Source organism: Salvia hispanica, chromosome 2, assembly GCF_029641045.1.
Source record: "Salvia hispanica isolate PSC_SH4W2 chromosome 2, Shi_PSC_v1, whole genome shotgun sequence".
NCBI lineage: Eukaryota > Viridiplantae > Streptophyta > Magnoliopsida > Lamiales > Lamiaceae > Salvia > Salvia hispanica.
The window spans coordinates 15,438,541-15,451,285 of NC_142693.1; the positions used below are offsets into that span (position 1 = coordinate 15,438,541).

At 40.4% G+C, this 12,745-nt stretch overlaps 1 protein-coding gene, 1 non-coding gene and 2 pseudogenes across 2 annotated transcripts; 2 read left to right on the forward strand and 2 right to left on the reverse strand.

Annotated features, from left to right (window-relative positions):
* The first annotated feature begins 522 nt into the window (after positions 1-522).
* On the forward strand, positions 523-2,139 carry LOC148931639 (glycosyltransferase 6 pseudogene; annotated as a pseudogene).
* A 1,231-nt stretch (positions 2,140-3,370) lies between these two features.
* LOC148931640 (uncharacterized) lies at positions 3,371-3,692 on the reverse strand (annotated as a pseudogene).
* A 3,857-nt stretch (positions 3,693-7,549) lies between these two features.
* Positions 7,550-9,135, reverse strand: LOC125212114 (glycosyltransferase 6-like). The gene has a single exon (XM_048112178.2). It carries the CDS (start codon positions 9,042-9,044, stop codon positions 7,668-7,670), a length of 1,377 nt encoding a protein of 458 aa, XP_047968135.2. The 5' UTR covers positions 9,045-9,135; the 3' UTR covers positions 7,550-7,667.
* A 1,407-nt stretch (positions 9,136-10,542) lies between these two features.
* Positions 10,543-10,616, forward strand: TRNAT-AGU (transfer RNA threonine (anticodon AGU)). The gene has a single exon. It is a non-coding gene; the product is annotated as a tRNA-Thr (tRNA).
* The last annotated feature ends 2,129 nt before the right edge of the window (positions 10,617-12,745 follow it).

Sequence of the window (12,745 nt, forward strand, 5' to 3'; positions counted from 1 at the left end):
GCCTAAGAATCTTTGCACCTGGCACAAAGAAGCAGACAAAGGAATAAAATGAACCACAATTAATAATATCATTGACTGCTCCAAATAGACAAGAAAATAACATTTATTTCTTCTAGCCAAAAAATAAAAACAGAAATGGACATACGCCAAATTTTCATTAAAAGAACGTTCTCGTCATTGCAAAATTTCAAATGAGAGAATAAAAGAGAGAAACTTTTACTATATTCTCTATGATGGAAAAGAAAAGATGGAAAAATATTATTATATCATTATTTCACTCATCAAATAAAGAGGAATAATGAATAGTTACTATTTCCTTTTTCTATCATGACTTTTCTCACCATCAAATGTGGAAATAAACAGAGACAAATCAAATTCCATTGTGATTTTCAAGAATCAAGACCAAGACTAAAAAACTTCCCCTTGGATTATGGCGTTAAAATCTAAAATCCTAACGAGTCCATACAAATTTGAAATCCCTGTAAATTAAATGCACACACATCACATTCACATCCTCTTCCGGAAGCATTAGATTTGCATTTCACAAAATTCAATCCCCTTTAAATAATATTCACCAAAAATAGAAACACATTCCCTATTAAATAAAAAGATTCAACATAGCCATAATAAAACCACATCCATATAGTCATAACAACACACAAAATGGCGAAACCCATCCTCCAAAAAAAAGGTTCAAATTGGTTCAAAACATGCGTGACAGCAGCCGCATCACTTCTCCTCTTCATCCCAATGCTAACCTTCGCCGATCCATGGCTCCGCCTCCTCTACCCCGGATCCGACGCCTCACCCGACCCGCCCCCCGCCGAATCGAAGGGTCCGACATTCTACGACGACCCGGACACGTCATACACCACTGACAACCCCATCACCGACTGGGACGAAAAGAGAGCCGCATGGTTCAAGCAGAACACCCGATTCTCCCAATCGGAGAATCGGATATTCGTCATCACCGGCTCCCAATCCACCCCATGCAACAATCCATCTGGAGACCATTTCCTGCTCCGATTCTTCAAAAACAAGGTGGATTACTGCCGGATCAACGGGTATGGGATTTTTTACAATAATGCTTTTTTACACCCGAAGATGCGGTCGTACTGGGCGAAGATCCCGGTGATCCGGGCGGCGATGGTGGCGCACCCGGAGGCGGAGTGGCTGTTCTGGGTGGACTCGGACGCGATCTTCACGAACATGGATTTCAAGGTGCCGTTGGAGAGGTACAAGGATCACAACATGGTGGTGCACGGATGGAATGATATGATCTTCGAGAAGAGGAGCTGGGTGTCGCTGAACGCGGGGGTGTTTCTGATAAGGAATTGCCAGTGGACGATGGAGTTTCTGGACACGTGGGGGGAGATGGGGCCGAAGAGCGCGAGGTACGTGAGGTGGGGGGAGACGCTGCGGGAGACGCTCAAGGATAAGGCGTTTCCGAATTCGGATGATCAGTCGGCGCTGGTGTATTTGCTGGTGAAGGGGGGGAGGAGGTGGAGGGAGAAGATCTACGTGGAGAATGTCTACTCGCTGCATGGGTATTGGATCGGGATAGTGGGGAGGTTTGAGGAGATGCGGAGGAAGGGGGAGGTGGGGTTGAGGCGGCGGCGGCATGCGGAGGTGGAGGGGGAGGAGGCGGACGAGAAAGAGAGGTGGCCGTTTGTGACGCATTTCACGGGGTGTCAGCCGTGTAGTGGGGAGCATAATGAGGCGTATGAAGGGGATTCGTGTACGGTGGGGATGGAGAGGGCTCTTAATTTTGCGGATAATCAAGTCTTGAGGAATTATGGGTTTGTGCATCCTGATTTGGGGAATGTTTCCGTTGTTAGGCCTCTGCCGTTTTACTGATTATTTCTCTGGGTTTTTTTTTTTTTTTTGTTTGGTGGAGAACAGAATTAGGTAAATCTATCTACATACTTTTTGCAGTTAATCTGTAGTACAATTTCTGGATTTGTATTTGGGTAACATAGGATGGGATTCACAATCAGGGGTGTGAATGGGAATCGGTGAAAGAGACGTGAAGAAATTGGGCGCTGTGAAATTTTGTTGATTTTTCAGCAGTGAAGTAATAGAAAGATTAAAGATGTATACATTTCACTTTGAATCAAAGTTTTATGGTTTTGGTTGATAGATTTGTAGGGTCTTAAAAAGTGGGACCTTTTCTTCACCCAAACAGTGTGTGAACTTGGAGCTCGATCACACTCCTGAGAATGGGTTTGCGGCTGAGGGTAGTATGTGGTGTGATATAATCTGCTTAATTTTGTTTAGAACATACTACAAAAGTAAATTGATTTTTGAATTCCCAATTGTTGCTACTGAATTTTTACTTGTTTAATGAATAAATGTCTCATATTTGATCGGCTCGAATTTTAAGAAATTGTTTAATTTTTTAAAAAAGTAGATAAAAAAAATTAATATAACAAATATTTTATTTTTATATATTAATTTTATAATAATATATGAGTTAAATGAGATAATGAAAATAGGAGTCCACTGAAAATTTTGGACATTTAATGCGAAGGGGGTTTTAGACGATTCTCTCTTATCATGTGCCTAAAAGCACAAGAGAATATACTTCGGTTATAACAAGAATGAAATGCAGTTTTAATTCTTTTCAAACGTGTCGTTTTGCTTTTCCTTGCATTTTTCAGAAATCTTTTGAAAACTATAAAATTTAATTGCAACAATATTAATGATGATTATTCATAAAATAAGTACCAAAAAATTAGCTAAAAACATGAATCCTAAAATATAATTAAATGACCGTAAATTTCAACTACTATAATAATACAAATCTTGATTAACATTGCCAATATAAAAGTAAAATTAGTGGTATAATATTAGCCAATATGATTAGCTAGAGTTGGCTCATAATATAATAGATTAAAGGCCAAAATTGATCTTGAACATATGTCCATTTTACGATTTTGGTTCTAAATTTTATCTTTTGAATTTTTGCATCTTGAACATTTCAAATAGGATCACAATTGGTTCTAGACTAGCTGTTCCGCTAGTTTTTAACAGTCAACTGGTTTAATCCCGTTTTTGACCAAATTAGACTGTTAATTATTCTCTCCATCCACAAAAAATAGGGCAATTGGTGTATGGCACGGATTTTATTGTAGAATTGGTAAAGTAAGAGAGAAGGGAAAAAAAGTAAGAGAGAAGGAGAAAAAGTAAGTGAGAAGCAGTGTTAGTGGAATGATGTGTACCCTTATTATTTGATGAAAATTTTCCATAAATGAATGTGCTCTATTTTTTTGGACGGCCAAAAATGGTAAATGTGTCTCTTCTTTTTGGACAGAGGGAGTATGATTTTTCACTCCCTAATTATTTTAATAAATATTCATTTAAAATATGGTCAGCAGTAAGCAGTGCATTTCTTCTTGCAGTTGACGGTGTAGCAGCTGCCGCCGCCGTAGCCCTTCCCGGAGCAATCGTAGGAGCTGAACACTTGGTCGGACAGGTGAGCTTCTTCTTGTAGCAGGGTCCCTTTTCAGAGCAGACAACGTTGGGGTGTATGCCGCCATGCGTGGAACCACCTCCGCTTGGGCCGCCGCCGTAGTTGTCGTAGCCGGGTATCCCGAGCCGCCGAAGAAGCCGCCAACCTGGTTGTTGGCGGAGGAGTTGGGTCGGGTGGCTATGGCTGGGATGAGGCATAGGGAAAAGAGGAGAATATTCATTTAAAATCATAATTAACCGTCTAATTAGGTTAAAATCGGGATTAAATCCATTGGCCGTTAAAAATTGGAACAGTTAGTCTAGGACCAATTGTGATCCGATTTGAAATGTTCAGGATACAAAAATAAAAATAAAAATATTAAAACTAAAATCATAAAATGAGCATATATTTAGGACCAATTTTAGCCTAACTCTCAAATAAAATATACTGTAATAACCTAAAATTATCAAACGCTTATCTAAAGAATGTCGAATGGCTAGAGATTTAGATCGAGTGGTTCTTAATTGATTACGGGTATTTTTGATAAGTCATTCTAAATCTTGATCTTAAACCATTGTACAAAACGCATATTTCTTTTATTAAACATAGTATTGGATAAATCAATCAAAATCAAGCAATTAAGAAGAATCAAACACAGAAGGGAAAATATCAAGAATTAAATAAATTAATTGCTATTTATTTATATACCATAATTACTATAGGAATCAGTCAAACAAATAATTTAATGTAATAGAATAAAATTATTCAAGTTTAATTCTTGAGATGATTTCAATATTTATTTTTCATTGCTATTCTATTTTGAATCCCACATTATGACCCACCATCACTACCCTATACTATTCATTTTAGATGCATATTTGCAATAAACATGAATGTAGTTAATAAGTAGGACATCGGTCTTCCATCACGTGGGTAGGCAATGCTAGAGATAAGAGAACCATCATCGATGTGGGCCGAAAAGGACATCGGTCTTCCACTCGTGAGGTAGATAAGAGATAAAGAGAAAACCATCATCGACTTGGGCCCGCTCTGATACCATATTAGAAATGGGCCACTCACCCCTTAAAAGGCCTCATAAAGGGGAGGGTTATCCACACTTATATAGATTAGATTGGATTATCATCAAGTCGATGTGGGACAGAATTGAGAGAATTTAACAGCTATTTTTAAAGTGGGAATATCTCGTCTTTTTACTTAGTGATAGTAGAATTATTGAGTGCGCTTACTTTAACAGAAACAACAAAGTAATCGACAGAAAAAGAGAGTGCGCTTGATTAAAAAGTATCGACCTCATGAGATTCGTGTTTGAATATCCGCTGCGCTAATCATGCAGTTTGATTAAATTTGTTAGCATACAAGAACAAAATTTAAGTATACACGCATTAATTTCAGCTTTAATTTGGGATGCACAATTGAAAGGTGGCAGATTGAAAAGTAAGAGGAAGAAAAAAACATACATAATCATCATGAAACCTTAGTTCACGTGCTTTACATGATCGGTAAAACTACTTTACATTGCATATAAGCCATCTTCCCTACCATCTCCAATTCATTCTATTATAAGTTTTTGACAAGTAAAAATTCATTAGATTTGTACTATAACAAATCCAATTTACGTTTTCAAATTTTGATTGATGACTTTATAACTCAAATCATTGTATATTTTTCACAGTGAGAAAAGGGTGGAAGAGAAATAAATAAAGTTACTAGTATATTGAAAGAGATTTGATTAATGAAATTACTTACTTGATTTAATGTACTTAATGTCATTTATTTAATTTTCTGAATTTACTTAATATGGAGTATAAAATTTAACAGAATAATAGTTGAAGTAATATTAATAATTAAAATACACATATAAAGAAAACACGAGCCAAAGTATTACTATAAAAAAAGAAGACAGGTAATTAAATTACAAACACTAAATAATGTATGTTTACTTAATTTTAGTATCTTTAAATTCGTTTTAATTTTAGTTTATGTTATTATAGCATGTTTAATAGTAGTATAATTATTTTTTTAAATCTTGTAAATTTTATTTAATAGAGTATTTAAATATATTAATACGTAAATCTTATTATTATTTAAATATTTTTGATAAAGTGTTGTGAGGTTAATAGGAATTTAGTTAGAAAAAAGTGTAGTTATGATTGAAAGAGTTATAAAAAGTGAGTAGATAATGTTATTTTGAATTTGAGTTTTGACTAAATAATTAGAGTAAAATCACTAGTTAATATGACATTTAATAGTTGGAGATACCTAATGAAATTCAATTCGTTCCATAAAAAAAATTAATTTTGTCATTTTATTCCGTCTTATAAAAATAGGTATTTCTATTTCTAGTAGTAACTTTTTCCCTCTAATGGAGTGAGCTTTAGTTTCAATGAAAAACGTTTCAATCACTTTTTCTCTTTCTATAGCTTTCCTATTTCAACAATTATGCAATTAAAACCTGTTTATCTCAAGATGTACTATTTTTATGAAACAAATGGCGTAATAGTAATAGCTTATGCAAGTGCTTACTTAGATTTTATCCACCTCCCTTAAATCGACCATTTCCTTTACTGTTTATGGACATACCAAGTGTTTAAATGAATGACATTGTTTTGAGAACCTTCGAGACAACGCTATCATTTTTCCAAAATTTATGACCTGAGTTGAATTACTACTACTTCCTCCATCTCACGTTACTTGGGGCGTTTCTTTTAAAGTTGTGTTTAGTGAATTAAATAAAGTACAAGAGAGAATAAAGTAAGGAAGAGGAGAGAGAGAGTAAAGTAAAAGAAATAATGAAGTAAAGTAAAAGAAAGATAAAGTAAGTGTGATTAGATGTTTTGTTTTTAGACAAAAAGAGAAATGACTCAAGTACTTTGGGACAACCCAAAATGAAATACGACTCAAATAACTTGGACGGAGGGAGTACTATTTAACTTTCTAGATATGAACAAGAGAGAATAAAGTAAGGAAGAGGAGAGAGAGAGTAAAGTAAAAGAAATAATGAAGTAAAGTAAAAGAAATATAAAGTAAGTGTGATTAGATGTTTTGTTTTTAGACAAAAAGAGAAATGACTCAAGTACTTTGGGACAACCCAAAATAAAATACGACTCAAATAACTTGGACGGAGGGAGTACTATTTAACTTTCTAGATATGAACCTTTAGACTCCATATAATGGCTGGGTTGAGAATTAAAATGTGGTTCGAATGTAAGCCGAGGTCCACATTTACAAAACATAGAATTAATCGAGCAGGAGATGGGGCGCACCACGAGCATATCACATGTAACTCTTACCTAATAAATACGGACGACATAATTCCTCATAAATATTTATTAATTTTCTGCTCATAATATATGGGGCATCCGCCTCTATTTATGGTTCCACCACCACTCATTCACGCCTCCATCAACTCTTCCATACAATTTCTTAACCAACACTGGAAATGAACACAATTAAAATTCAAGAAATTAATTCTACAAAGGCACATTATCTTAAATTCTTAACCAACACTGGAAATCAATACCATTCATATTGAACTAATTAATTTAGAAAGGAAATCACCTAGTTTACGATATGAAAGAAGGCAGAAAGATTTGTTTGTTTTTTTAACTATCACTAAGTCATTTTATGTACACAAAATGTGTAAATCAAAGTAAAATGATGATTTTGAAAATATAAGCCGCCAAATAAGAAAAAATTGGGTTTATTGGGTAGTAAAATGATTTTTCTAACGGTTATGATATACTACTACTTTGGAGATGCATACATCGCCTACGTGTGTGTATGTGTCTACAAAAAAAAAAAACACGTGCGTAAATAAGCATAAGACCAATTGCAAAAAGTTTGGAGAAGTTGGCAGCATAGAACAATCGTCTCAATCAAATTGCCATCACCAATAGTTCTTCCTCCAAATAAATTCCAATTTCCATTTAGATATTTGAAAATGTTACACCAGATCAATTTTATTATGAAGAAAGTATATAAAAAAAGCACATACTGTATTTTGCATTTGATTGAAAAAACTACTTCTTCCATTAAATGATGAAGACTGTTTCACACCGGCAGAGACAGGCAAAGGCATTTAAGTTCAGCTTTAATTACTTATATACGTCTCACAAAATATATACTCCATATAACCATTAGTACATTTTTCTAGTAAAGATTGATAAAGTCAAAAAAAGGTGGGAAAAAGCTTTAATCAAGCAGGATAATCAAAAGGAAGCGGCTTGACAGTGGAGGGATCCTCTAAATCCGGGTGCACGAACCCATAATTCCTAAGCACCTGATTATCCGCAAACGTAAGCGCCCTCGTAATCGCATCAAAGCAGCTCTCGCCGGAATACATCTGGTTGTGGACCCCACTGCACGGCTGGCACCCCGTGAAGTGCGTGACGAACGGCCTCCTCCAGCTCCCTTTTCCGTACCCCGCCCCCTTCAGCTGCTCCTCCCACACCCTAGCATACCCCTCGCTCACCTTCTCCGCATGCCTCCGCCGCAGCGCCGCCACATTCCTCTCAATCTCATCATACCTCGCCGTGATATTGTCGAAATTCCCCACGATTTCGAGCCAGTACCCCTCGAAATAGTACTCCCCCTCCACGAAGATTTTGTTACCCCATTTTTCCTTTTCCTTTAAATATAAATAGATTAAGCCGGATTGGTCGTCGGATTCCGGGAAGATCTTGTCCTTGAAGACGGAGCTGAGGATTTTCCCCCATTTTGCATAGTCGGGGGACTGTGGGCCCATGCTGGCCCACACGTCCAACAAGTCAAGCCCCCACTGGCAGTTCCGGATGAGGAAGACGCCGGCGTTGATGCCCGTCCACGTGTGGCGCTGCTGGAGGAGGAGGGGCCAGCCGTGGACGACCATGTTGAAGTCGTTGTAGCGGGGGAGGGGCGGGAGGAAGTCCATGTCGGTGAAGGCGGCGTCGGAGTCGACCCACCAGATCCACTCGGCCTCCGGGTGGGCCAGCATGGCGGCGCGGACGGCGGCGGTCTTGGCCCAGAAGGAGAACATTTGCGGGTGGAGGAGGGCGTTGTTGTAGAAGATGTCGATGCCGTGGCGCCGGCAGTAGTCCACCTTGTTCTTGAACAGCTTCAGGAGGAGGTGGTCGCCGCCCCGGTTCTTGCACGGCCCCGACTGCGACCCGGTCACCATCACGATCCGGGTCGCCGACCCGGCCCCGAAGCTCGGGTGCTGCCGCAGCCACTCCCGCCGCTTCTCGTCCCATTTCCTCACCGGCGCCGACCCGATTGCGTAGCTCAGCTTCGGGTCGTCGTAGAAGTTTTTCTCCGGTGAGGCGTAGGCCAGGTCGGGTGCGGCGGAAGGAGATGCGGCGACGGTGGATATTTTGGCGGCGGGAAGAGTGGAAATTGGGGATGGGGGGAAGGAAGACCAGATGGTCCAGACGACCATGAACGCTACTAAAGAGCCGGCGGCGAGGCGGTAGGGGTCGGAGAGGAACGACGGCGTTTTGGGGCGCTTGGGCATTACGAAGTGGGATTGGTCCATTTTTGGGTGAGGAGGAGCGGCGGGAGGAGTGGTGGTTTTATGGTTGTGGAGAAAGGTGGTCATAAAAGTACGGGTTAATGGGGCCGGGTATTCGGGTATGCGCCTGACACGTTAGCTTGGAGCACCGACAAGCGTCGTGATTTACTCTCCAATTTAGTTCTACCTTTTTCACCGCAATAGCTAGCTCGTAGAGCAATGGGAGTAGTAGATTTTATGATCAAATCGTTATGTTTTGGATATTAATTATATAGTTGTACGATTTGATTTTATTCTTCCATGAATCGCCAACTTTACCAACATTCTGTTGTAAAAAATTGACTGGGAGATGCCCTATGTCTCCTTATAGGATAAAATGTTGTAAAAATTAGAAATTGGGTAAATTTTGATAGAAATACAATCAAAACGACATTGTATCCCCAATTAGTCAAGAACAAAACGATCGACTACTTCAATTAATAGAAATACAACACGACATTGTATTCCCAATTAACACTGTGGCGATCGACCCTCATTGCTATTGTTGGTGGTTATCATCGATTGCCTTGAGTCATGGGACTAACGGTCGAGGTGGTGGCTCGATTCAAAGGGAAGGCCGGAATGTGATGGATGTTTAGTTAGCTAAACAATGTTAAAATGTCACTACTTATAACATAGTACAAGTAAATGAATAACATGATTTCTCTTTTTTATGTGATTTATGCGCTTGTAATTAACAGCAAAGTTTTCTTCTTTTTTACATATTTTAAAGGGAAATTGGTCTCTAAAACCATGAACTTTGTCAAAAATTTGGTATTTCTCATGAACTTTGAAATTGGTATATAATATCATGAACTTTGCATTTTGTTTGGTATTTCCCAAACTCACCCACATAAGATATTTTCGTCAAAATCTTATTTAACTTAAGCAACCGTGATATGTTTTATAATATTTTAAACCACTTTTTAAGTTCATAACATATAAGATAAAAAGTCACGTTGAAAACCATGCAGATTTAATTGTGTCAAGTATGATTAAAAAGCCTCGTAAGTTAGTCAAATATAGTAATAAACATGCCGTGGGAAATACCAAACAAAATGTAAAGTTCGTGATATTATATACCAATTTCAAAGTTCATGGGAAATACCAAATTTTTGGCAAAATTCATGGTTTTAGGGACCAATTTCCCTATTTTAAACGGTAGTACTAGTATGCACAAATGAGAAGAAAAGATTTTTGTATATTATCTTGATAATGAAACTGCATAAAGGACGAGAAGGTAAGAGAAATTTGGCGTGGGGTTGTTGGTGATGATATTACTCGAAACGATAATTGAATAATTAATAAACATAGAACGCTGCCAAAATTTACATGGGAGATAATAATTCCATGGAAAGGGAAAGATGGAAATATTGGTAGAGAGCAATTAATATAGAGATGAGAGCGATACAACTTTATACGATAGGTAACTCAAAATAGGCTACCCCAAATTATCACGGGAATCGAGGGATGAAAATGACTACGCATTGCGCTCAAAATAATATTGTCATGTTAGATAGAAAACGTTGAGTGTTGATTTCAACATGCTCTCGTAGCTCAGTTGGTTAGAGCACCCGTTTAGTAAGCGGGAGGTCTTGAGTTCGACTCTCAACGAGAGCATTTTGGGATGCCTTTCGCAAATGCAAAGGACGTGGAGTAGTACAAAACTCAACTATTTTGATGTTTTTAGATGATACTTAATTCATTTTTTTAGAATGTTAATCTAATTAAATTGCATAGTTAAGTTAATTAGAGTATATAATAAATGTGAAATGGATGAAAAATTGAAAGATAGTACTAAGAAAAGAGAAGATGACTGAATATGTCATTGAATAATGGATGAGTAAAGTTAACATGAGATTCACTGATGGATAGTAGAAGTGAATTGGAAATGGATTATAAAAATTGATGAATTATAAAAACTGATGGATTATAATTACTGACATGACACTATTACTGTTGAATTTCTGACTGAAGTAGGATCCATTGTTTTGTCATCAAGTAGCACCCCATGATCTAGTGTCCAAAATTGTGGTTTATGGTCCACTTCTCTCTTCCTATACTGTTCTTTAGAGCATCCGCAATGGTACTTTGGTCAGTCATAGGCCAGCAATAGACCAGTCATTCTCTCCCCTGTCACGTCAGCAATACTAAAAAATCCACCTGCCACATCAGATTTAGGTCAGCCATAGGTCAGCCGCAATAAAAATAATTCAAAATATACTACATTTACGGAATTAAAATTACGATTAAATTACGGAATTAAATTTACGACACATATACGGGAAAAATAATCCATTCCATTAAAAAAAAAGTACAAAGATTTTAAAAAAAAAGTACATGATTTTTTTTTAAAAAAAAAGGGCTTCCACACACGAGCCCCGCCGCTCTCTACTCCTCATCGCCATCGCCGTCGCCGTCGCCGCCGCCGCTGCCGCTGCCGCCACCCGTGGTATCTGAGCCCACGTCGAAACCCGCTAGCCGTGCCCTCGCGATCTCCAAATCAACACGCATGCTCTCGAGCATCTCGTGAAGAAACATCTTCTCCGTGGGGTCAGTGGCGGCCTTCCACTCTTGAAGACCTTGTACATCTGATCCCGCGTATGGTTACGCGAATAGAGAGTGTACTCGAGTGGGGCGGGTGGGAGGGCGGAGGACTGGACCTCGCGGGGCGATAGGGGGGATCCGCCCCTCGCAGCCCGTTGCGCCCGCTTCTGTCCAACCGGGCGGGGGCGACCAGTAAATGAAGGAGGGGATGGAAACTCCTCAGCATCCGGGGGGAGGTCGTGGGATCCGCCGCTGCTGCCGCTGTAGTCGCCGCTATAGTTCAGTCGCTGCTTCTTCGGCAACCCTGCGTCGCACCCCGCCCGGAACTTCTCGGAGTCCTTCAGCAACAAGAAGCACTCCCAGAAGGTGAACTCCTTATACTTCCCCTCCAAGGGGAACTGACTCGCGGCTATCCTCCGGGCGTCGTCCTCATTCTGCCCACTTCTGAGCTGACGGAGGGCGTTGGCGTACAAATTCGCAAAACGGCCCACCGCGGCCCTGGTGCGCTCCCACCCCTTCCGGATCTCCTCGTTGCTGAAGTCCTTCCCGTGCGGGCAGTGCCTCCTATAGGTAGCTCTGATCTTCGACCACATGTTGACGACCCGCTGGTTGTTCGCAACCAGCGGATCGTCGCACACCTCCAACCACCCCCTGGCCACCCCGGCGTACTCATCCTCCGTCCACTTCCTCCGGCCAGGGGTGTGGTCAACAGCGGGCTGCGATGACTCGCCGATCGCCTTGGCCTTCCCCCTCGTCTTCTTCTTCGGCGCGGCCCGCCTCGCCGGAACGGGAGTATCCGGATCCTCGAGATCGATCCCCATATCATGCAATGACAGAAGGTCATCGCCAGTGAACTGCGTCTCCACTGGGGTCGACATGTGAGACGAAGCCGTAAAAAAATCAAGCGAGGGCTGATATACCGTATCCCCTCCCGGTGACCCCTGAACCCCCCCCTGCATCCCGGGATGCATACCGTGCTGCATGCCCCCGGCATCCCGCCCTGCCACATCATCCCCATCATCTGCTGCAGCATCATCTGCTGCTGCATCTGGGGCATACCCCCCACCCGGGCGCTGACTGCCCGCCGCCCGGCATTCCCCCACGGCATACCCCCCATCGCCCCCCCCCCCCCCGGCGCACCGGCCATCATCCCCATCATCTGATTCCAAGGGATGTTAAACCCCGGGCCCATCTGCCCCCAT

Excerpts from the sequence above, each read along its gene's own strand:
- LOC125212114 (XM_048112178.2), bottom strand. The coding sequence starts at position 9,044 with ATGACCACCTTTCTCCACAACCATAAAACCACCACTCCTCCCGCCGCT.